This window comes from Peromyscus leucopus, chromosome 7, assembly GCF_004664715.2.
Source record: "Peromyscus leucopus breed LL Stock chromosome 7, UCI_PerLeu_2.1, whole genome shotgun sequence".
Classification (NCBI taxonomy): domain Eukaryota; kingdom Metazoa; phylum Chordata; class Mammalia; order Rodentia; family Cricetidae; genus Peromyscus; species Peromyscus leucopus.
Window position 1 is genome coordinate 84,637,907 of NC_051069.1, and position 26,242 is coordinate 84,664,148.

The following is a 26,242-nucleotide window of genomic DNA, read 5'->3' on the forward strand; positions in this document are numbered from 1 at the left end:
CTCCAGTGCTTTCTCTAAGCTGCAGCTCCTACACTGGCAGTCCTGGAACACGATATGTAAATCAGGGAACTCTAGGAGATCTGCCTGCCTCTGCCTCCCAAGTGTTGGTATTAAAAGTGTGCACCACCACTGCCCAGTTTATGATACATATATATTTTAAGATTTTATTTACTTTATGTATGTGAGTGTTTTGCCTGAATGTATGTGTGTATACCATGTTCATGCCTGGCTTTCAAGAATGTCAGAAGCCGGTGTTGGAACTGTAGTTAGAGGATTGTTTGAACCTGGGTCCTCTGAAAGAGCAGTCAGTGCGCTTAACTGCTGAGCCATCTCTCCAGCAACCCCATCTACTACTTTTTTTATAGAAAAAAAAATATACATACATATATATATATGCATACACACACCACACATATATATGTATATATACATATTTGTAGTGGTTGCCTAACTTTAGTGGCATCTGTAATTTGGAACAGTGCTTCCTGTGCCAGTGGACGGCTCAGCAGGTAGAAGTGCTTGCCACCAAGCACGATGACTTGAGTTTGATCCTTAGGACCCATGTGGGAGAAGGAGAGAACTGATTCCTTGAAAATTGTTCTCTGACTTCTGCATGTGTAAAAAAGTTTATAAATTAAAACCTTTAGTACTTCCTGAATCGTGTATGACTTAGAACTTTTAAGTGCTGTTCAAACATCTGCCTTCTTGTTATAGTTGCCCAGGTATATTCATGGGATCCTGGTCACGTGAGATGCCTTGACCCAGAAATGGCTATTTTGACCTGGAACTGGTTAGGCGGAAGTGTCTAGGTCTGCTGGGCATGCGCAAACACGCCCAAATGTGGGGATGTGTTATGAATCTATCACCAATGACTTGAGTTTGATCCTTAGGACCCATGTGGTAGAAGGATAGAACTGATTTCTTGAAAATTGTTTTCTGACTTTTGCATGTGTAAAAAAAAGTTTATAAATTAAAACCTTCAGGGGCTGGAGAGATGGCTCAGTGGTTAAGAGCACTGACTGCTCTTCCAGAGGACCTAGGTTCAACTCCCAGCATCCACATGGCAGCTCACAGCTGTCTGTAACTTCAGATTCGGAGATCTGACACCCTCACACAGACACACATGCAGACAAAACACCAAAGCACATAAAATAAAAATACAGCATTTAAAAAATCATCTTAAAAAAAAAAAAACTTCAGTACTTCCTGAATCGTGTATGACTTAGAATTTTTTTTTTTTTTTTTTTTGCTTTATCTTATTCTGTTTTATTTTGTTATGTCATGAATGACTGCAGGCCAGAAGAGGGCACCAGATCTCATCACAGATGGTTGTGAGCCACCATTTGGTTGCTGGGAATTGAACTCAGGACCTCTGGAAGAGTAGTTAGTGCTCTTATCCTCTGAGCCATCTCTCCAGCCCCATGACTTAGAAATTTTAAGTGCTGTTCAAAGATCTACCTTCTTGTTATAGTTGCCCAGGTACATTTCCTTCTGTTGTCTTTTTTTCCTCCCTCTTGCTTTATCTTCTAAAATTAGTATGCCCCTGACAGAACTGATGAATGTTTACATATACTGTATTATACTCAGACCCTTTTTATTTTAGTGGTTTACTTATCTTGAATTTGCTTTGAATTTTGAGTAGTTTCTATTTTCTAGAAGCACATAGTGTGGAAGGTCTCCAGTAGTCTAGGCTAGCCTTGAATTCCTGGTCTTTGTGCTTCTATCTTCTGAGTCCTGAAATTGCATGTGTGTGTCACCATACCTGGCTGTTAGAGGGTCTGTATTGAAAGGCAACTTTTTTTTTTTTTTTTTTTTGTCATTCAGGCTAGCCTTGAGTTCACTTTGTAGCTGGGACATCCTGGGATTACAGTTGTACACCACCACACTTGGCTTTGAAAGTCAGCTATTTGAAAATATCTTTGTTTCCCCTCCATTAAGAAAAGATTTATTTTTTGTTTGTGTATATGTATATGTATGTGTGTTTGTGTGGCCTGTGTGTGCAGTGCCTGAGGAGGGCAGAAGAGGGCGTCACCTCTCCTGGAACTGGAGTTCCAGGTGGGTGTAAGCTACCTGATGTGGGTGCTAGCAGTCAAACGTGGGTGCTAGGAATTGAACCCAGGTCCTCTTGCAAGAGCAGCAAATGCTCTTAAATCACTGAGCCATCTCTCCAGCTCCCACCCACATTTTGAAAACTACTTTGATCTTCTGACTTGATACTGTTCTTCCTGAGTACCTTGAGGGTATTAACTTTGTTTCTAGTTTTGTTTCAAATCTTGTGCAGTGTAATTGTCATCCTTTGTAGATAATTTGTTTTTCTGCCGGCCTGTTTGGTCCAAGGTCACCCAGCTGCCCAATACCAGAGACCAAAGGCAGGGCTTTTGTCATGCTAGGCAATCATTTCATGGGGATCAAAGGCATGCACCACCACCGCCCAGCATATCTCAACTATTTTTAAGAACATGGTTTAACCAGGCAGTGGTGGTACCCACCTTTGATCCCAGCGCTTGGGAGGCAGAGGTAGGCTGATCTCTGAGTTTGAGGCCAGCCTGGTCTACAGAGTCCCAGGTCAGCCAAGGCTTTACAGAGAAACCTTGTCCGAAAGAACAAAGCAACAACAACAACAACAAAATAAATAAACAAACACAGCATAGTTTGGTGTTTTCAAGTACATTCATGTCTTTGTACAACCACCAGCCACCACCCATCTCCAGAACTTCTTTTATCTTGCAACATTGAAATTCTGTATCAGCTAAATAGTAGGTCCCTATTTTATTTCTCTCAAGGCCTAGCAGCCACCATTTTATTTTATGAAGTTAGCTTCTCTAGTTACCTCAAGTGAGTCATAAAGTGCTTATCTTTTAGTGACTGGTTTATTTCACTTGTGATAATGTCTTTAGGCTTCATCAGTGTTACAGCATAGATGAGAATTTCATTCCATTTTAAAGCTCTTCCTTTTTAATGCACTATAACATTTATATGCTCCAACTTAATTATAGAGTCATCCTTCAGTAGATATTTAGTTTTCTACATCTTGACTATTGTGACTAATGCTACTGTGGACATGAACATATAAATATGTGTTTAAGGCAGGACATAGTGACACATGCCTGTAATCGCAGGACTTGGAGGGCAGAAGCAGGTGGATCACCAAAAGTTCAGAGTCAGTCTAGTCTACAGAGTCAGTTCCAGGCTACCCAGGGCTGCATAGTGAGACCCTGTCCCCAAAACACCTAAAACAAAGACTTGTTCGTGCCTTCACTTTTAGTTCTTTGGGATATGTACCCAGATGTGGGATTATCACTGCATCACATGATTAGTTTGGTGTTTGTTGTTGTTGTTTGTTTGTTTGTTTGTTTCGTAGTGTTGGGAATTGTGTCTGGGTCCTCAAACATAGTAGGTAAACACTACCACTGAGCAATACCTCTAGCTTTGGTAGTTTTTAATTTTTGAGCAACCACCATATTGTTTTCCAATTGCAATTTTTTTTTTTTTTTTTTTTTTTGGTTTTTCGAGACAGGGTTTCTCTGTGTAGCTTTGCGCCTTTCCTGGGACTCACTTGGTAGTCCAGGCTGGCCTCGAACTCACAGAGATCCGCCTGGCTCTGCCTCCCGAGTGCTGGGATTAAAGGCGTGCGCCACCGCTGCCCCGGCATCCAATTGCAATTTTATATTTGCAAATATTTGACATTTGACATTTCCACATTTCCTGTGTGTGTGTAGCCTAGAAGTTGACATTAGGTGTCTTTCATTTGCTTTTTTTTTTTCTTTTAGGTTTTCCAGACAGGGTTTCTCTGTATAGTCCTGGCTGTCCTGGAACTCACTTTGTAGTCCAGGCTGGCCTCGAACTCACAGAGATCCACCTGCCTCTGCCTCCCACGTGTTGGGATTAAAGGTGTGTGCCACCACACCTGGCGACCTTATTTTTTGAGACAAGCTCTCTTCTCTGAACCTGGAGACAGCAGTTTGGCTAGGCTAGCCGGCCAGCAGGCATCAGAGATCAACTGTCTCTGCTCTACCTGTGCTTCATTCCAGGTGATCACTGACCCAACCATCTTGCTGACCCCAGCCAACACTTTTTTGTTGAACAGAAATTACAAGTTTTCATTAAATACAGTCTATCCTTTTGTTTGCTTGGTTTTAAGGTTTTCTAATATAGTCCAGGCTGGCCTTGAACTGACAGTTCTCCTGTCTTAGCCTTCTGACAATAACCTGTAAGGTTTTGGGTCCTGTGGGATCCCATTGGCCCAACAACTCAAAAAGAGGTAACCTATTCCTAGTACTCGGGGTTTGTATTGGTAGCATGTGGTGTCTTGTAGGAATAATGTTCCTCCATTAGTGTAATTCCATTTGAATACTTTTTATGGGGCTGGAGAGGTGGTTCAGCAGTTAAGAGCACTTGTTCTTGCAGAGGACTTGCTGAGTCCATTTAGTATTTTTTTGATTGACCATTTGGTATTGGATAATCAATTAGGGGAGTTCATCCCTGGGGAAGACTTAAGTCTCTTTCTCAGCTCTTAGTAATTTCTTATAGCTCTCAATAGGGGGTTTTATGAGATTTTCTCCATCTGCATTGTTATGGCAACTGGTGATGTCATCGTTTGAGTTTTCTTTAAGCAGCCATATTGTTGAGATTCAAAGTACAGCTTCCCTATCAGGTATGGAAGACAGTATCTCACATAGTTGGTACCCTGTTCCTCTGGTTCTTGCAGTCCTGCCTGTTGTATGATGTTCCCTGAGCCTTAGGTGTAGGGGTTGTGTTGTAGATGTGTCCATTGAGGCTGGGCACCCCAAAGATAGTTGTTTTCTGCATTTTGACCAGAAATGTTTCTGTCAAAATTTCTGTCTGTAAAAAGAAACTTCTTTGATATGGGATCAGAGGCAGTCTTTTTTTTTTTTTTTTTTTTTTGGTTTTTCGAGACAGGATTTCTCTGTGTAGTTTGGTGCCTGTCCTAGATCTCGCTCTGCTCTAACTCACTGATCTGCCTGGCTCTGCCTCCCAAGTGCAGGGATTAAAGGTGTGCGCCACCGCTGCCTGGCTCAGAGGCACTCTTCAAGGTGGGTAATACTAAGATGGAGACAAGTCCTAAGAATGGAGTTAGAGATTATACTAGCTTGGGAAAGTGGCAGTAGTTGGTTCTAAGTTCGTTTTCCTTATCAGCCATGGGTAATTGGCTAGGTTTATAGTACTAGGCATAAAGTACCTCCTATTGGGTGCACTGTAAATCCCATTAGACAGTTGTTGGTTAGTGCCAAATACAAGTACCACTGTTGAACCTTTGAGATATTTGGCCATGCTGGTCATTGTAATGGCTCATAAGCATCAGTTTTATTTTATTTTGAGACAGAATTTCATGTAGCCCAGGCTGATCTGCCCCTTTTACTTCTATCTCCTGAGTACCAGGGTTATAGTTATGTGCCCCCACATCTAACATGCCTGTGCTGGGGTTTGAACACTGGGTTTCATGTATGTCAGGTAAGCATTCTACCATCTGAGCTACATACTTTGCTCCAGGCCCCTTGATTTGATCCCCAGGCCCATTTAAAAAATGCAAAAGTAGAATATTTTCATGTTATTTATTTATATGGTTAAAGAAAGCCAGACAGGTGGCGCATGACTTTAATCCCAGCACTTAGGGAAGCAGAGGCAGTTCTATCTCTGTGAGTTCTAGAACAGCCAGGGCTATATAGGGAGACCCTGTCTCAGAAAGAAAGAATAAGAGAAACCTGAGGCAAAAACATAAGAAACATGAAGAAGACCAGGTGATGCTTGCCCGTGCAGAGATATAAATGAGGTAGGTGGGAACAGGGAGGTAGAGAACAGTACTGGAAAATGGCATGTCAAGGTACTTTTTTATCGTTTGACTTCTCCTTTATGCGTACTGATAATAATATAAATGATTACAGATAAGAGTTACGTGGTTATGTTTCCTTTGTCCCCATCTGTCTTTTTATCTGGACAGGATCTCATTGTGTAGCTGGCTTTGAACTTGTGAGTCTCCTAGCTTCGATTCCATAGTTCTGAGGTTACAGGACTGTGCTGCCATACCTGATTCTTATTTGCACGTTTGCATGTTTGTTTGTGTATAATGTGTATGCATACATGTGTGTATGATGTATGCTTGGGAATGTATGTGCTGTGGTGTGTGTGTGTGTGTGTGTGTGTGTGTGTGTGTGTGTGTGTGTGGTCAGATGACAGCCTCTGGTGTCTTTGTTTTTGTACTTCTTTGTTAAGCCAGACTACCTGTCTGAATGAAGTGCTGCTGGAGTTCTTTTATCTCTGCTTCCCATCTCACTGAAGAACCACTGGGATTATAGCCATGTCCTGTTGTGCTTGGCTTTACTTTGGTGGAAAGGATTTAAATTCTGGTCTTCACTAAGCTATCAACCCTAGCCCTTACTTTTTATTTTAAAATGTAGTAAACTCAAGAAATTGTAGACTAGCACAGATAGGTTCCATATATCCATAACTCATCTTCCCTCTTATAACATACATGAATTATTACAGTGTATTGTCAAAACCAGGAAATAGACTTTGATATAATGCACAACTGTACTGTAGTCTAACTTTCCTTTGTGAGACTGCCAGTCCAAAAATAATGACAGACTAATTATTAATTACGAAACCTTAGCCTTTAGCTTAGGCTTATTCCCAGCTAGCTCTTAAAACTCAAATTAACCTATTTCTATTAATCTGTGTTCTGTCATGTGGCTTTTAGCTCTCTCTCATTCTGTACATCTGTCTTACTGGCATTTCTCCCACAATAGATTTATCTCGAGTGCCTCTCTCTCCCTAGAAGTCCCGCTTATTCTCCTGCCTAGCTATTGGCCATTCAGCTCTTTATTAAACCAATCAGAAGGCACCTTAGCAAAGACGCATCTTCACAATGTACAAAAATAGTATCCCACAACACTGTACTATGAATTTTACAGGTTTTGCATATTTTTTATGATTTTATATATAATTTCATGGCATATTATCATGTGCAGATTTGTATACTCATCATCATACTCTAGCTATAAAACTGTCCTTGCAAAAAGAGCTAGTGCTATTGATAGATAGTATGTTCACCTAGGAAAAAAATTGCAGTAGGCTATCACTTACAAATGCTAAAAGCAATAAAGATGCATCTACATGCTTCTATATTTTCTCTATTTTAAATTTATTTCATTTTATATGCCTAAGTGTTTGTCTGCATACATGTTTGTGCTTCACATACATGCCTGGTGCCTGTGGAGGCCATAAGATGGGAACAGATTACCTGGAAATGGAGTTACAGATGGTTGTTACAGAACTGCAATGTTGCTGCTGGGAATTGAACTCAGGTCCCCTTGAAGAGCAGGCAGTGCTTTTAACTGTTGAACTATCTCTCCAGCCCATGCAATATAAATATATATGTAATTCTCTCTCTCTCTCTCTCTCCCCTCCCCCTCCCTCTCCCCCTCCCCCTCCCCCTCCTCCTCCTCCTCCTCCTCTCTTCCTCTCTCCTTCAGTACTGAGAGTCAAGCTCAGGGCCTTGTATACATTAGGCAAATGCTCTCCCACTGAGCTGCATCTCAGCCCTTTGCTGTTTGCTGAGACAGTCTTGCTAAGGACATAGCCAAGGCTGGTCTCAGATTTGACCTTCTCTTGCCTCACTCTCTCAGGCATTGGGGTTACAGTTGGGTATCATCTTGCCCAGGTGTAAAGCTTTTTTTTTTTTACATGTTGATATATAGGTGAAAATACATAGAATGAGCTCTCTGCAGGGATATTTACCATACTAATACTGGTTTACAAATGAGATTTGAAGTATTCAGTTAGGGGGGTTTTCTTTATCTATATTTAGATTTTTATGAACAGAATGTTTTCAGGTACCTATAATTTAGCCATTTTTTTCAGAATATATGTAATCAAAAACAAAAAAATTAGTGAATTTGTTTATATTACTCATTTAATGGTGAGAATTGTGGCTAAGGCGGAGCAGCAAGGTTTACCTTGTGTTAACTAGATAAGTATACAAGTTTTAATTTTCTTTGTGCTCTTCTGTATGTTTGATTTTTTTTGATGGCAAGCATGTCTGTCATTTTCCTTTATCCTCCTTTTCCAAAAGTGGTTTTTAGGAAGGAAAGAAAAAGGAGCTAGGTATAGTGGCGCACGCCTTTAATCCCAGCACTCAGGAGGCAGAGGCAGGCGGATCTCTGTGAGTTTGAGGCCAGCGTGGTCTGCAGAGTGAGATCCAGGACAGCCAGGGCAACACAGTGAAAAACCCTGTCTCAAAAAAACAAACAAGACAAAAAAAAAAAAAAAAGAAAAAGAAAAAGGAAAAAAAAGATCTATAATTTCCTTGAAACTTGAAAAATCAGTGACTTATGATTATTCTAGAGTTTTCATTGTATTCTAGAGCCTGATAAGGGTATGACTTTTTTTTTTTTTCTTGGTTTTTTGAGACAAGGTTTCTCTGTGTAGCTTTGCGCCTTTCCTGGATCTCACTCTGTAGACCAGGTTGGCCTTGAACTCACAAAGATCCGCCTGCCTCTGCCTCTGGAGTGCTGGGATTAAAGGTGTGCGACACTACCTCCTGGCAAGGGTATGACTTTTTAATATACGTGGAATACATACTTATCTAGTTATTTTTCTCTAAGTAAAGTAAGTGATATTTTACTTAACTATTTTTCCAGAAGTTTGGCTGTTTCTTCCTCTTTCTTTTTCCTTTTTAAATTTTGAGACAGGGTCTCTTTATGTAGTCCTGAAACTTCCTCTGTAGACCAGGCTGGCATCGAATTAACTGAGATCAATCAGCCTACCTCTGCCTCCTGAGTGTTGGTATTAAAGGTATGGTCTTCTATTCTCAGCCAAATGTTTCTTTTAAACTATATAATACTGAATTTGTATTTTTAAACATTTACAAGTAACACTAACTTCACTTAATATGATTTTTAAAATCTTAAATTACTTTAAAATGAAACCACTATATCTTCCCCTTTAATTATATCATTAATATATTTTAGTTCTGTGTGACTTTGGACAAGTTGTTTATACTCTCAGACTTAACTTTCCTTCTTGTAAGATGGAGATAACTATTCTCTAGAGTTAGTGTGAGGAATTGCTTAGTTTTTAAAATTAAACTTTTTTTTTTTTCCCAAGACAGGGGTTCCCTGTGCAGCTCTGGCTGTCCTGGAACTCACTTTGTAGTCCAGGCTGGCCTTGAACTTAGAGATCTACCTGCCTTTGCCACCCAAGTGCTGGGATTAAAGGCGTGCACCACGACCACCCAACTGAAATTAATTTTGTTTTTTATAATTTTTAACTTTTTGCCAGCATACATTATACAAAAGTGGTGGGTTTCATTGAGGCAGTTTGTACGTGTACATACTGTACCTTGATTATATCATGCTATTCATCACCTTCTCCTCTTCCCCTCCACCCTCCTTAATAGTTCCACTTTATTTTTCCCCTTAGGGGACAATTGCTTACTCAACGTTTATGATAATGTGAGTTATAAAATAGTTTTATTATTAGTTGACTCTGGGTCAGATACTCGTCTAAGTACAGGGTCTAAATAAGAGTAATGGCGTTTCTTCTCCTTTTGTGTTAGTTATGGGAGTTTGCCTGCGTTGCTGCATCGGGCACAGCTGTTTGCTGAGTCTAATGTGTTTATCTGTTCTTTCCCTGGAGTTTATGCTCCAACGTAGTCACATGGAAGAGGCTGTCTTTCTTCTTCTTCACTGCAAAATATTTCTGTAGTGCTGGCTTGGTTGCCATTGAATGCCTTCATTTGTTTTTTCTTTGAACTACCTGTTTTGAGAGACAACTTTACAGAGTATAGCACTCTTCTTCCACAGTAATTTACTTTCAGAGCTTGACATGTTTCATTCCATGCTCTTCTGGCTTTATGGGTATTGATGAAAAGTCTAGGGTAATTCTGACATTTCTTTCTTGTATGTGAGTTGATAAGTGGTCCAGGTAGAACACCCCCCCCCCCCAACTTCAGGGTTTCACTATATAGTTCTGACTGGCTGGATTAGAGTTCATATGACCTTAGACTCACAGAGATCTGCTTCCTAAGTGCTAAAAGGCATCTGCCACTATGCCCAGCTCTATTAGGTTGACAGGATTTGGAAATGTGATTTTGTTCTAAATATAGTCAATTTTATTTAATATTGCTTGTAAGCTTTTATTATCATTAGTTAAGAATATTGATACTCTGCTAAAAGTATATGTATTTGAAATGAAAATACCATTAAGGTTTTAGCAATATATCAATAACCCAATGTAGCTGAAAGTTTCTCCATCCTACCTGGTCCCGCCAGGCCCTGCGTTCCTGCAGCCTGGTGGTCTGCGCTGTTTATAAAATAATCATTCAGAAGCTTATATTAATTATAACTGCTCAGCCATTAACTCAGGCTTACTACTGACTAGCTCTTACACTTAAATTAACCCATAATTCTTATTTATGTTTAGCCATGTGACTTGGTACCTTTTCTCAGTTCTGCCTTCACATCTTGTTTTCTCTGTGTGTGGCTGGGGACTCCTGACTCAGCCTTCCTCTTCCCAGAATTCTCCTTGTCTAGTTATCCCACCTATAATTCCTGCCTGGCTACTAGCCAATCAGCATTTTATTTATCAACCAATCAGAGCAACACGCATTCACAGCATACAGAACGATATTCCACAGCAACCTAACTTTGCCATGGATTGAGAGAGGAATTTACTTTAGGGAATTTATATGGCGAAGTATAAGGGTGTCCAGTTTCCCTTTAGGGAGAATTGGCTAGATAATAATGGCTTTGTTTGGCTAGGGATATAGATGAATTAGTTGGTAGTACTTGTCTAACATACATGAAGGCCCTTGGTTCCATCTTTAGCACTGATGGCACATACCTATAATCCCAGCATTTGGAGTTGAAGGTAAGAGGATTAAGAGTTTAAGCTTGGCTTATACTTTGGTTACATAAAGTCAGTCTGGGTTCCATGTGACATTGTCCTTTTTTTTTTTTTTTTGGCAATCAGGAGGCAAAAATGAATAAGGAAATAGCTGAATATAGTGATGTACTACTGTAGTCTCAGTCCTTGGGAGATAGAGGCAAGGAGGTTGGAGACAGCAAGATTGGAGAGTTTCATACAGCAATATTCTGCCTCCAAAGAAAAATAATAGGAACTCAAATGTAGCTATGTTTAAAGGAATTAGAATGTAGGGCCAATAGGATTAGTAGGTTAAAGTCTGGCTGCCTAGTTGATGACCTGAGTTGAATCCTGGGAGCCATAAAAGAAGGAAAAAACTGACTCCTGAAGGTTGTTTTCTGACCTCCACATGTGGGCTCTGGTACATGCATCCCATCCTCTGACCCACATACACAAAATAAATATATACACAAATGTAGTAAATTATTGAAGAATTTGGATGCAAATACGTTTTCAACTTTTGGAGACCTAAACTTCTGTTTCAGGTATTGTAGCTGTTTATTTAAAATCTTTGATCTGCTTGCACTAATCTGAAGAGGAACATTATTTTATATGATCAGGTTCTAACCCATCTCTTAACACCACCACCACCACTTCGTTTTGAGAACAGACTTCCTGGAACTTCCTATATGTTCTTCCTCTGGTCCCTCCCTCCCCCCATGTTGTTACTCTTTGGCTGTACTTTATCCTTTTTCTCATCCAGCTGTTCACTGTTTTTTTGTTTCTTGGTGCATATATGTGTTTCGTTGTTTTGTGAGCTTTGTTCAAACTCAAATGAATCTTTGATAAAACCACCATCTTTCCCTTTATCTTTTATGTATGTTTTAACAGTATTGTATGACAATTGTATTAATTGTCATTAAGTAGTTAATGATGATATTCACTTTTTTTTTTTGTTTTGTTTTTCAAGACAGGGTTTCTCTGTGTAGCTTTGCGCCTTTCCTGGGACTCACTTGGTAGTCCAGGCTGGCCTCGAACTCACAGAGATCCGCCTGGCTCTGCCTCCCGAGTGCTGGGATTAAAGGCGTGCGCCACCACTGTCCGGCTGATATTCACTTTTAGATGGTTGTTTTCTTAGTTAAAGTGTAAGCACCATGAAGGCACACACTGTGTCATTGTTTTCTATGGCATCATTTGTGTAGCTGATAATCAGGAGCAATTTATTTAATAAGTGAGTTGATAAAGCTAAAATAACATTTTCCCATCATTTCAGTGCACACATGTGGTATTATTGTTTGTTTTCATATAATATTTACCAGGTTTTGTCATTGTAGGATCATTGTAGGTAAAAGTTTATATAAATCTGGTTTTAAAAAACTAAAATAGGAGCAATGAACAGAAACATAATTCAGTCTTTTTCTTTTTAAACAATGTACATTCAGGGTGTGATGGTTCACACCTTTAATCTCAGCATTTGGGAAGCGAAGCGAGGCAGGTGAATCTCTGTGACTTCCAGGACAGCCAGGGCTATGTAGAGATCCCCTATCTTAAAAGAAAAGAAAAGAAAAGAAAGAAAAACGTACAATGTTCAGCTGAAAGTGTAGCTCAGTGATAGAGTGTTATCCTAGTATGTGGAGTCCTTGGTTTAACCCTCAACATTAATAACAGGGTTATTATTTTATATTACATTGGTTTTGTTGTGTGTGTGCATGAAAGCGAGCATGTGTGCATTTGTGTGCTCATTTTATGGGTGTGTGTGTGTGTGTGTGTGTGTGTGTGTCAGGACAAGTGTGTGATGGAGGGCAGAGGACAGTGGGAATTGGTTCTCCTTGAACCATGTGCATTTTGTGTGGATTGATCTCAGGTGGTTTGGCTTAGTGCAAAGCACTTTTTATTGCTGTGATATCTTGGTGGTGTATTAGTATTACATTTACTTACTGATGCACATGGGTGTGTATGGAAATTAGAGGACAGGTTTGGGAAGCTTGTTTTTCTCCTTCCACCATGTGGGCCCTTGTAGGTGGAGTTTTTCCATGTCCCGCTAACAGCTCTGTTCCACCAGCCACTTCCCAAATAACCACTTAGAGACTTATTTATTATTAATTATACATGCTCGGCTGATAGCTCAGGCTTATTACTAACTCTTACAACTTAAATTAGCCCATTTCTATTAATCTGTGTGCTGCCCCAAGGCTCTGGCTGGTGACTGCTCTGACTCTGTCCTTCCCAATGCCCTTCGTCTGGTTCTCCATCCTAACCTTATCCTGTCTATCTGTAGGCCCATCAGCTTTATTAAACCAGTCACAGGGACATATATTCACACAGTGTAAAGGAATATTCCACAGGGCCCCAACTGACCCCCCCAACAAAAAAGAATAAAAATTGTTTATCTCTTCATTTATGTTGTAATCAGAGTTTATAGTACTATTTAGAAAGAATGCCATCCACAATGTATGCTGCTTTTATTGAAGAGTTTACCAGTATCAGGCTTTCCTGCATCTGAAACCACTGTAATACCAACAAGGTCACATTCTCATTCAGAGAGAGAAAGCAAAGCCAGTCTCCTGGAGCTACAGGAGAACATCTCTGTCCCCATCATTCTAGTAATCCATAAGATATGTTCTTGCAGATCATGACTAGATAGTTCAGTTTTCTTCTGCATGGGTAGCACTTTCAGTGAGTTTTGTCTTGGGACATCAGCAGGTTCCTTGTACTGTGCATATAAATGATCTACCTCTAAGTAAGATCAAGTGAACATAATTGTCATTTAAAGGGGAGAGCTGAGTTCTAGAGATAAGATACTATGAATGTGGTCATAGTAATTGCAGGCATAGAAGAAGTCTTTTATTTTCTATTTATTTATTCAAATCATTTATTTTTATCCCTATGGACATATGCATATATATTTTATAGTTTAGCTTATAATCCAGTACTGTTGTTCATTCTGTGGCTTAAATTATCCCATCTTGGGATGCTCTTTGTCTTATGTGTGTGGTTCAGGCACTGAAACTCCTCAGAGCTTTGTATATGCCAGGCAAGTAAGTATTCTACCACTGAGCTTTGTCCCTACTCTGTCACTTATTTATTTGTTTGTTTGTTTAACGTGTATGGGCGATTGGCCTGAATGTATGTCTGTGTACCACGTGAGTACCTCTGCCCATCAAGGCCAGAAGAGGGAACTGGATCCCTTGGAATTGGAGTTACAGACTGCTGTGAGCCACTGTATGGATGCTGGGGATTGAACACAGATCCTCTGGAATGGCAACCAGTGCTTTTAACTCTAAGATATCTAAACCAACCCCTTAGCCTTTGCTTTAAAAAACGAATTTTTATCTATTCCTTTTATATTAATAGTAAAATTGAGCTGAATGTGTTGGTTTGTGTATGTAATCCTAGCACTTGGAGGAAGAAACAGGTTCAATACAAGCTTGAGACCAGCTAGAGCTACCAAATGAATTCCAGATAGCCTAGAAGTAAGAAATTGAGGCTCTGTTTCAAACAGTGAAGTTAAGTGTTCTCTACTACAAATATATTTCCATTATAACTTTTAAAAATTACCAAACAAAAATATGCTAGTTCTAAAATCCTTTTGTTCATTGTGATGAGACTGTGATACTCAGAATTCTGCTTGTAGCTTCCTGTCAGTTCAGATGTGTGTATGTACTAAATGTTTATGTCTTCATTTTCCACTGCTAAGTCATATTGAATAGGCTTTTCACATGTTTAAAAATACTGATACATATTTCACTTAACAAATACTCCCTGAGCTCCTTCCATGTACAGGCTTTGGATAAATAATATATTAAATAGCCTCATAGACTTTATTTAAACTTTAGTTGGCAGAGACAGACCACAGACCATGAATAAATTTGTTATGGCTACTCAAGATATCTCTGAAAAGAGAAAGTAGCTAAGTAGGAAGTAGAAGCTCTGACCTAGTCTGTGCAGAGGAAAAATGATTATTTCCTTGAGGGGGGAACATCTTGAGAAGAGATCTGGAGGAATTTACCAGATAAAACTTTGAGGCAAGAGAAACAGCATGTGCAGAGGGCCTGCGATAGGAAGAAAATGTTCATGAAGAACTGAAGAGGCTAGTAAAGTGATGAAGAGGGGGTTCACTAAGTGAAGGATTCACTGCCAAGGCTGTTGACCTGAGTTTGAGTTTGATAGCTTGAGTTTAACCCCATGACCCACATGGTGGAAGGAGAGAGAGCCAGTTCCTTCAACACGTGTGCTGTGGCACATGTGTACCTAGACACACTCGTGTACACACCTACACACACCTGCATGTACTCACATACACACCCACCAAAAAACCCCAAAAGTAGTAACACCTTTTCCCCGTTTAAAGGTAGTGAAATTGGATCAGCAAAAGATAGGGGCAGTAGTTCAGTAAGAACTAAGCACACATTCTTTACCTGATTTATACCCCCAGGAAGGCTGGTACTTCATTATTTATTCATTAATTCATCCGTTTATGTATGTATTTTTGTGATGTTGGGTATTCAATCCAGAGTCTCCCACATGCTAAGCAAGTGCTCTCCCGCTGGGTTTTATGCCAAGTGCTTATTTTGGATATTTTAAATTTCCAATCATGAGAATGTATTTAAAATTAGTAATGCCAGTTAATTACATGCTACTTTGATAAACTTAAATTTTGTAGCTTCTTTTACTAACACTGTTAGAAAGCCTACAAATCCCGTTTGAAGTGATATTACTTGCTTTTTCCTGTATTTTGGTTAGTATATCATCTTGGGTTTTATGCAGAGCCTCTAAATTGTGATTCGAATGTAAAAGGGCTTGCATGTTGAGACCATCTGTGGGAGCTAAATTGTCTGAAAGTTGACAAGAGATCATGCCAGATGGTGAGGTCGAAAGATTGACTTTTTGAGCTTGACATAATGTGTTCATGAAGCTGGAAGAAGAAGTCCGCCTTAGGTTTCTAACTAACAGAAGACCTTGGAAACAGAAGGAGTGATCAGTTACTGAGTTTGGATAAACATCATGCATCAGCACACATGGCTGGTTTAGATCTGAGACTCAGCAGCATTGTCAAAGATAGCAACTTCTGAAAACATTTGATGTCCCTTTGTCTTCTTGACATTTTGGAAAGTTTAAAGCCACAAATTTGTAGGTAATTTTTACATTAGTTAATAAAAAAGAAAAACAAAATCTTTTAAAAATGTTTAGGATACTTAACCTTTTTAATTGTAATTGGAAACATTTTTTTCTTTTTTCTTATTGAAAATTGGGATTTATGTTGGTATTTTTCATTTCTCCTTTAGGTAGCTTATTCATTGCTTATTTTGGAAGAAGAAACCTTAACTTTTTGTAGGAAATCAAAACTGACCCTCCCCCCACATTGTTTATCCTGTGTTAGGCAGTGTCTTAGTGATTTTATATGTATCATCTTATTTAATGAACTATATCTATATCTATATATCTATATATCTTTAATACTTGGCAGGAAACAGAAAATGAGGCACAGAAATAGTATGGTAAATTTGTTCAATAAACATTTAGGCACTTTTGGCTCTATATTAAACATTTATCATTTAGACAACATTTAGAGATTCCAGTCTGTGCTGAGCTCTGGTAAGATGATTCAAAGATACTGAACACAGTTATCCATGGCTGTGTCGGTTCCATTGGTGTGGCTAAACAATATTTCTATTGGCAGCCTCTTACTGTAGTGTTCTGAAATAGATTCTGTTAATCTCCTAAGTTTTTAACTGTTCCTCTCTCCCATGTGGTCCTGGGGGTCTAACCTAGACTCTCAGTAAACATTCCAGTTACTGAGCTACATCTCCAGCCTTTTGTTAGTTTCTGTTTATTTGCTTGACTAGCACAGTGCCATTCAGTAGCCTGATTTTTAGGAAATATGATACAGTATTGAAGACTGAGAACAAAAATGAAGCAGATGCATAGAGAAAAGCAGCTGTAGCCATTACAACCGTGCTCTGGGCTCAGTGAGGTAGAGAAAAGGGATCCCTTGTAGCCAGATCTGCTAGCTCACTTCATTAGTATTTGATTGTGTCTTGTTGGCCAGCACTGAGTCATATGTTATGTGGTCAGACCATCTGTGAGGGAGGAGAGGGGAACATTTTAGTGAACACATTGCCACCTTCAACTTCTTAGGGAAGAGAAAAATAACAGGGAATAATATCTGCCTTGGATCTATACATAGAAAGCTCGTAAATCTTAATGAGTCCAAATCATATTTTCTCTGGAAAATATTTCATTATTTTCTGTCAGAATTGTATTTTAATAGGTCATAAAGTAATCTAATTTTTTATTTTCTTTTTTTAATGAGTAATACACTTTATTTTATTTTATTATTTTATGTGCATTGGTGTTTTGCCTTCATGTATGTCTGTGTGAGGCTGCCAGATCTTGCAGTTACAGACAGTTGTGAGCTGCCATGTGGGTGCTGCAAATTGAACCTGGGTCCTCTGGAAGATCAGTCAGTGCTCCTAACTACTAAGCCATCTCTCCAGCCCCCTGTTTAATGTTATTATTGTGTATATTTATGATGTTATTAATGTTTTAACTATTTTAAAGTATTTTTATTTATTCTTTGAGTATTTCATATGTGTTTACAATTTTTAGCATTCAGGTGCCCTTTTCTATTTTATAAATTTCTCTTAGCCTAGGTCATGCTGGCTATATGTGCATGGGTGTGGGAAAATTGTAAAAATATTTTTATTTATTTATTATGAGTGTATATGATGTGTATGGATACACATGCCACAGCATGCATGTGAAAGTCAGAGTTAGGGTCAGTTCTCTCCTTCTACTTTTACTTTGGTTCCAGGGTCCACAAACACCTTTTACCCTCTCAGCCATCTCTCTGGCCCAGGGTCTCATGTAGCTCATGCTGCTCTGGAACTTGTCATCTAAGGTTGGCCTTTAATTACTGCTCTTCCTACCTCTACATTCTTAGGTGTGTCTTTTTTTTTTCCTTCCGAGTGCCTTTCTTTTGCCTCTAGTGCTTTAAAGTCAATATTAAAATTTTAATAACTTCTACTTCTGTTTTAAGATAATTTAATGTTTATTTATTTATTTTTGAGGCAGAATTTCACTGTATAGCTTAGGCTAGCCTGGATCACTGTATTACTATGTAGCCTAAGCTGGCCTCACACTTGTAATTTCTCTTGGCTTAGCTCCTAAATAACGATACTATAGGTGTGAGCTACTCTGACTAGCAGAGTCATTTTAATAGAAAAATAAGGTGAGAGCCTCTCTCCAAAGATCAAATAGACACAAATGAGAAAAGCTACAGAAGTACAGCAAAGAACTCCTGAATGCCCTTGCCCAGATACACCAATTATAAACATTTTTATATGTTTTATTTTCATTTCTTCTACATATTTTTCATTTGAAATTTAGTTCTTGTTATCATGCCCCTTGCTTCCTGGAGCATTTTAGTGTTTTTGTTTTTCTAAGTTAAAGGATATTTCACTATAAGTGAATGACCCTATAGTTTATGGACTAATATCCAGAAACAACAGTGAAATCTGAGCCTGATTGCTTATACCTGTAATTCTAGCATTTAGAAGGCCGAATCAAGAGGATAACCATGAATTTCAGGCCACTTGATCTACATACTGAGTTCTAGACTAGCCAGGGCTCTGAAGCAAGGTCCTGCTAAGAAAAAAAGAAAAGAAAAAAAGAAATAGCACACAGACAGACAGACAGACAGACAGACAGACACACACACACACACACACATACACACACACGCATACACACATGCTCCCTATTATCTGGAATGTGGTCTTTTCCCATTACCCTAATATTAGTCTTCTTAGGAATCATGTTTATCTGATCCACACACTGAATTGAGTTTTCCTTTTTTTTAGGTTTTTTTTTTCCCCTAAATATGGATTTTTTTTTTTTTTTTAGCTTTCTTTGCTTTTTTTGACTCTAATGATTTTGAGCAGTTAAGGAGTTTAGGCCATTATTTTGAAGAACATCTTTCACTTTGTATTTCTCTGATTTTTTTGTTTTCTGGTTAGGTTTTGCATGTTGGATGACGGTAATATCTCAAATGATATTATATCTATCTCGGTGCACTTAGGACACATGAGGACTTATCTAATTATTGGTGGCCATTTGGTAACTCTGATTTTCAAAGTAGTGTATGCAAGTTTTCTTTACTGGAAAATTTGAATTAAGGTATTTTATAAGGAGATATTTCAATATTATGTTAATATCTTGTTGCATATTTCTAGTAACTAGTGTTACCCTTTGTTGATGATTCTTCCTGTACTAGTTTATTGTGATGTTATATGGTGGTGATTTCAACAACTGTAGAATTTATTATATTATTAGTTGGCATTCTGTTGAGGCTTTACATTTTCCTCTGTCATTTCTAATTGTTTTCATGACTGGGTTTCTAATTTTACTGTCATTAAGATATTTTGATGTCCAGTTGCTACAGTTGCGGTTGTAGGCTCTTTAAGTTGGCCCTTGTGTACTTTTGATATGTGTCTGTCAGTGTTTGAAAGTTTTGTCCTTTGGAACAGTAAAATATGCGAGGTTTGTCTGGTACCTTTCCTGCCTTACCTTGGAATCAGCCCTTTCTCTATGAAGCTCTGTGTTTCTTTCAGTGCGTTATCGAAAGCAACATAGTATAACTCTGCTGTACCCATTGAGAGTAGAGCAGACTTGTCAAGTTACTTAACTGCTTTAAACCCCAGTTGTTATCTGGAATGGAAGTAAAAATGATACATGTTTTCCTAGTGCTGTCCTATTGATTCATTTAGACAATTCACTTAGAAGTACATGTCTCAGTAAATGTGACATAAATATTGCCTATTATTACATCACTATTCCCTCTTTTTCCCTTTAACAGGATATTTTAAAGGATTGGTGAAGACGAAAGTTTTTATTTTTGTATGTTTTTTAATGGCTATGCAGAATATTAAATAGAATAAAGTTTGACATGACGGCAAAAAGTGTAAGTATTTGTAATTTTTTAAAAATAATTTTAATGTGAGCCTATGCTGTTTTGCTATACATAGTTTCTCACTATTCTGGTTAATAAAATTCAAAATGTTGCCTGGGTTTATAATTGTTTTTGATTGTGTAGTGTGTGAAATAAACTTAATACTATTGAATATACTACTTTCATAGCTATTAAAGGATTCTTGCAGATTGGTGCCAAGCTTTTCTTTTTCAACAGCTGCAAATTGCTATCTCTAGAAAATTTCCAACTTGGCTTCTTTTCTGGGGGCTGTTACAAATTTGTTTTGGTTGCTAGAGAGTTAGTTACTTGGCCTTATTGAGCACATCTCTGCTTTCTTTGGCTTATTTTTTTCTTTTGTGTTTGCTCAGGGAAATGTGTATGCTCTGACGTTATTTGGAAGCAGATTGCTGCATTCCCTGAGGTATTCCCTGAAGACCATCTAAACTTTAGAAGTGTTGGGAAAGTTATCTAATATCCTCCCTCTGTTTAAATGATCATTTCTTTCTATCTTTATTGTAAAGGTGCAGGGCTGTCTTAGGTTCACAAGTAGGAATTTATAAGTCCTCAGTGCAGCAAAGAGCAGGGCTACTGTGCTGCACTTGATGAAGGCTTCAGTGCTGGCCACATGAGACTGAGGTAGGCGTTGGTGAGGTGAGGCCAGCTTGTGGCTTTTCCTGTTTCCCTGATCTCTCAGGTTGTTATCCCTATATCTGGCTCTGTGTTTTGTTTTCCTTTGAACATAAAAACAGGTTGTAATTTAAAAGTCCAGGGTTATTTTAAACAGTAAAATATTTTCTCTGTAGAAAATAGTATAAATGATAACATTTCCTAATCCCTTTTAAGCCAAATGATAGCTGAATTATACATATCAATATTGATTAGATTCTGGTATACAGAATAAACCTATCTTCATCTGTTCAGAGAGCTATGTTTTACTAAAGTTGTGTAAGTGAGCTTCCTATTCATCTTCCCCTTCACTGTTTGATTTACGGCAGACATTTTTCTATAGGTTAATCCATATTCTAAAAGTATTTTAGCCTCTCCACCTGAAAGTACAGCCAGCATTTTCCTTCATCAGCTTGATATATAGTACAAATTCTTATCCTAATAGTGAAATGTTTCACTAAAGCTTGTCCAGTGATTGGGTAAAACCAAAACTTATTATAAGCCACGGTCATCCTAGGGTCTCCCCTGCTAGGTAGCCTCTCTGGATCTGTGGGTTGCAGTCTGATTGTCTTTTGCTTTACATATAGTATCCATTTATGAGTGAGTACATACCATGTTTGTCCTTCTGAGTCTGTGTTACCTCAATCAGGATGATATTTTCTAGTTCCATCCATTTGCCTGCAAATTTCAATATGTCATTGTTTTTCTCTGCTGAGTAGTACTCCATTGTGTATATGTACCACATTTTTTTAATCTATTCTTCAGTTGACAGGCATCTCGGTTGTTTCCAGGTTCTGGCTATTATGAATAATGCTGCTATGAACATAGTTGAGCATGTATCTTTGTGGTATGATTGAGCATTCCTTGAGTATATACCCAAGAGTGGTATGGCTCGGTCTTGAGGTAGATCAATTCCCAATTTTCTGAGAAACCACCATACTGATTTCCACAGTGGTTGTACAAGTTTGCACCAACAGTGGAGGAGTGGTCCCCTTGCTCCACATCCTCTCCAACATAAGCTGTTATCAGTGTTTTTGATCATAGCCATTCTGACAGGTGTAAGGTGGTATCTCAGAGTCATTTTGATTTGTATTTCTCTGATGACTAGAGATGTTGTTGCTCCGTGTTTTTTATTTAATAAGACCGTTTAGCAATTTGTCTACACTTCAGAAAGACGTGGGCCCCAAACCAGGAGTCTATCGGGAATTGGAACAGTTATTTGTTTTCATAGCTCATCCCTTTCTGATGTTATCCGTCTGCTTCATTTCTTCCTCCTCTCACCTGAAGATCACCTTAGGTCCATAGTCAGCCTTACACTGTCTCTCCCATGCATATTCTGAGGGAGATATACAGGAGGGAAAGAAGCAGGCTGACAGATCCTTTCCTTCCTGTCACGTCTAATTGCAGACTCTAGGAAAGCATTTCTCTTCTGAGAACAGAGAACACTTGTGTGTGTGCACACGCGCACAAACATACAGTTACCTTTGCCTTTTAGATCATACTTGATGAGGAAAAACCAAAATCCTTCTCAAAACTGTTAAGGAGCTAGTTATGGAAGTGTATGGCTGTAATCCTAGCCATTCAGGTGCCTGAGGCAGGAGGATGGTGAGTTTGAGGCTATGCTAGCTAATGTAGCAAGATCCTGTCTGAAAATCAAAACAAACAACAAAAACCCAACCATTCATCACAGCAAAACTCAGTTTAAGCCAAAGAGTAAATATATTGCTTCATTTAGCTGAAAAGTCTAGAGTTCTCAGGCTTTCACTACCTCTACTTTAGAGGTTTGAAAGGTGGCATCACATACTGTGTCCCTCGACCCCACCTTTTGGCTGTATAGGTGGTAGCATAATGGCTTACTTGGGTCCTATAGTGTTTCAGTTTATAAGAAGATGTAAGAGCCAGGCAGTGGTGGCGCACGCCTTTAATCCCAGCACTCAGGAGGCAGAGGCAGGAGGATTTTTGTGAGTCCGAGGCCGGCCTGGTCTAAAGAGCGAGATCCAGGACATGTGCAAAGCTACACAGAGAAACCCTGTCTCGAAAAACCAAAAAAAAAAAAAAGGGGGGTTGGGGATTTAGTTCAGTGGTAAGACCCTGGGTTCAGTCCTCAGCTCCTGGGGGCGGGGGGTGGATCCACAGAAGCAGTTTGATTACCTTGCTTGGCTCACAGATCTAGATCTTTCCATCTGTGTGGAAGGAAATAGGATGCTGAAGGTGTTAGGCCTGGACCAGGAGCCTGTCATTAATGTCTCTTGTCTGAATAACACAGGATATGGCATGGATCCTTTTGCAAAGAGGATGAGATGAGGTACTGACATATATATTCTCTGCATGTCATCTAGTAGTACTTACTATCCAATGAATCTTCTGGACCAAAAATTCAAGTATATTTTAAGTTCATCTAGTATACAGCATAGATTTTTTTTTCTTTTTGAGACAGTGCCTGGCCAGGCCAGTTTCTCAAACTCAGTCTTTCTGCAACAGTGTCCTAAGTTCTGGAATTGCAGACATGCAACACCCAGCACCGTGCCTGTCTTTCAAAAGAAGATTTGACAAATAAGCCAAGGTGTACTATATTTTGCCTTCTCAATGAAACTTTTTTACATATGCTGTATTTTTTTTTTTTTAACCTTGATACTTCTGTAACATTTTAAGAGGCTATTTTACGTTACTCATGGTATGGACAATATACCAGTTTTCTGATAGTAGTCATTTCCCCCCGTTTTTAAATGTTTCTGTTTTTCCCTTTACAATGTTTTAAACTTTTATTTATTTGTGTATGGGTGTATTTGTATTGTGTGTAGGTGCACATAGCCACAGGGTGCTTGTGCAAGTCAGAAGACAACTTTCAGGAATTGAGTCTCCTTCCACGGTGGATGCCAGAATTGAACTCAGGTCACCAGGCTTGTGTGAAGGATATTTACTGATCAAACTATCTCTCTGGCCGTATTTGTAATTTGAAACAAGGTCTTATATAGCCCAGGTTTGCATTGAGTGCTTCTCCTGCCCCTCAAATGCTAAGATTACTTTCAGCCACCACTAGAGCATTTTCAAGAGTTTTGTTTTGAGATAGGATCTCACTATGTATCTTAGACTGGCTTTGAATTCACTGTGTAATTCAAGCCTCCTTCCTACTCATGGCGGTCGTCCAGCTTCACTCTTCCAACTGGTGGGACTACAGGTGTGAGCCGCCTTCCTTAGCCTTTGTCTTTTGTTCCTTTTTTTTTTGGAGACAGGGTTTCTCTGTGTAGCTTTGCGCCTTTCCTGGAACTCGCTTTGGAGACCAGGCTGGCCTCGAACTCACAGAGATCCGCCTGCCTCTGCCTCCGGAGTGCTGGGATTAAAGGCGTGCGCCACCACCGCCCGGCTGCAGCTTTTGTTTTTTAAGACAGGATATTGCTGTGTCCTCGGTCTTGATCTAGCTAGCCTGTCTTAGAACTCATTTTTCTGCTTCTTACTTCTTAGGAATTCTTGACTTTGAACATTTTCGTACTCTTTTGCTCGTTTGTTAGATTATTTCCATCAGACAAAAGGCTTAGAAGATTTCTGAGTTGTATAATGAGTGTGTATGATTTTTTTCAGAGATTATTCCCCCCCCCTTTTAGTAGTAGTAGTAGATATTGAATGTTGGACCTCATGTATGTGAGGCAAGTACTTTACTACTGAGTTATAGCTTCCTCTCTAAGAGCTCTAGAATCGTACTGCTTCATGGTGTTTTCTAAAGGCTGCTTATTTATTTACTTACCAGTAATGTATGAGAGTGACATTTCTCTTATGTATATGCTTATACGTTTGCAAGGAGCAATGAACCCAACAGTAGCAAGAGTACTGTCTACAGGTTTTCTTTCTTTTCTTTCTTTTATTTTTTCTTCCTTCCTTCCTTCCTTCCTTCCTTCCTTCCTTCCTTCCTTCCTTCCTTCCTTCCTTCCTTCCTTCCTTCCTACCTACCTACCTACCTACCTACAGGTTTTCTTCCTTTTCTTTCTTTATATAGTTTTCTTTCTTTCTAGTTTTTCTTTGTTTCCTTTTCTTTCTTTCTTTCTTTCTTTCTTTCTTTCTTTCTTTCTTTCTTTCTTTCTTTTTCTTTCTTTCTTTCTTTCTTTCTTTCTTTCTTTACAGGTTTTCTTCCTTTTTTCTTTATACAGTTTTTCTTTCTTTTTTTCTTTTCTTTCTTTCTTTCTTTCTTTCTTTCTTTCTTTCTTTCTTTCTACAGGTTTTCTTTTCTTTCTTTCTCCTTCCTTCCTTCCTTCCTTCCTTCCTTCCTTCCTTCCTTCCTTCCTTCCTTCCTTCCTTCCTTCCTTCCTACCTACCTACCTACCTACCTACCTACCTACCTACCTACAGGTTTTCTTCCTTCTTTCTTTATACAGTTTTTTTTCTTTTTCTCTTTTCTTTCTTTCTTTCTTTCTTTCTTTCTTTCTTTCTTTCTTTCTTTCTTTCTTTCTTTCTTTCTTTCTTCCTTCCTTCCTTCCTTCCTTCCTTCCTTCCTTCCTTCCTTCCTTCCTTCCTTCCTTCCTTCCTACAGGTTTTCTTCTGTCTCTGTCTCTGTCTCTGTCTCTGTCTCTCTCTCTCTCTCTCTCTCTCTCTCTCTCTCCTTCCTGCCTGTCTTGCCTGCCTGCCTGCAGGTTTTCTTTCTTTCTCTCTTTCTTTCTCTTCTCTTCTTTCTTTCTTTCTTTCTTTCTTTCTTTCTTTCTTTCTTTCTTTCTTTCTTTCTTTCTTTCTTTCTGCCTACAGGTTTTCTTTCTCCCTTCCTTCCTTCCTTCCTTCCTTCCTTCCTTCCTTCCTTCCTTCCTTCCTTCCTTCCTACCTACCTACCTACCTACCTACCTACCTACCTACCTACAGGTTTTCTTCCTTCTTTCTTTATACAGTTTTTCTTTCTTTCTTTCTTTCTTTCTTTCTTTCTTTCTTTCTTTCTTTCTTTCTTTCTTTCTTTCTACAGGTTTCTCTCTCTCTTTCTTTCTTTCTTTCTTTCTTTCTTTCTTTCTTTCTTTCTTTCTTTCTTTCTTTCTTTCTGCCTACAGGTTTTCTTTCTCCCTTCCTTCCTTCCTTCCTTCCTTCCTTCCTTCCTTCCTTCCTTCCTTCCTTCATTCATTCATTCATTCATTTTGCCTGTCCTGGATCTTGCTCTGTAAACCAGGCTGGCCTCAAACTCAAAGAAATCTGCCTGGCTCTGCCTCCCAAGTGCTGGGATTAAAGGCGTGTGCCACTGCTGCCCGACTTTTATTTTTTATTCTTAGCCACTCTAACCAGCAAAAAGTTGTATGTGATTTCTTCTGATAACTAGTAAGGCTAAACTAATATTCTGTGTGTTTATTGGTTATCTACATTTCTGTTAGGAAATTGTATATGTTGATGTTGTGGAAGCTGTTGGCATCTAAATAATAATTAAAACTTAAGTATTACTTCACTATAAACAAATACGCACAATTATTTGATGTAAGGTATTCAAGTCTGTTGTTTACATATGTACACTGTATAATGATGATTCCAAAATCATCTTGCCTGTGAAAGGTAGAGCTTACCACTAAGTACAGATCATCTCTTTGAATTGTTTTCTATGTCAGAAATACTAAATATCAGTGCAGTTTATAATATTCTTATTGAGGAATACAATTGATTGTTAAAAATAGGCTTAGGGCCAGATGATGGTGGCACGTGCCTTTAATCCCAGCACTCAGGAGGCATAGTGGATCTCTGTGAGTTTGAGGCCAGCCTGGTCTACAG

The 26,242-nt window shown here is 38.8% G+C and overlaps 1 protein-coding gene across 8 annotated transcripts in view; it reads left to right on the top strand.

Annotated features, from left to right (window-relative positions):
- The window catches only part of Tfdp2 (transcription factor Dp-2), a 130,685-nt gene that overhangs the window by 10,010 nt on the left and 94,433 nt on the right, over positions 1–26,242 (top strand). For 6 of the 8 annotated variants that reach the window (XM_028866018.2, XM_028866022.2, XM_028866019.2 and 3 more), the window contains exon 3: positions 19,739–19,843. The exons of the other annotated variants lie outside the window; for them this stretch is intronic. In XM_028866018.2, the coding sequence (XP_028721851.1) occupies positions 19,829–19,843 (15 nt within the window). In that variant the 5' untranslated portion in view covers positions 19,739–19,828. The remainder of the gene's footprint in view (positions 1–19,738; positions 19,844–26,242) is intronic. 8 annotated transcript variants of the gene reach the window in all.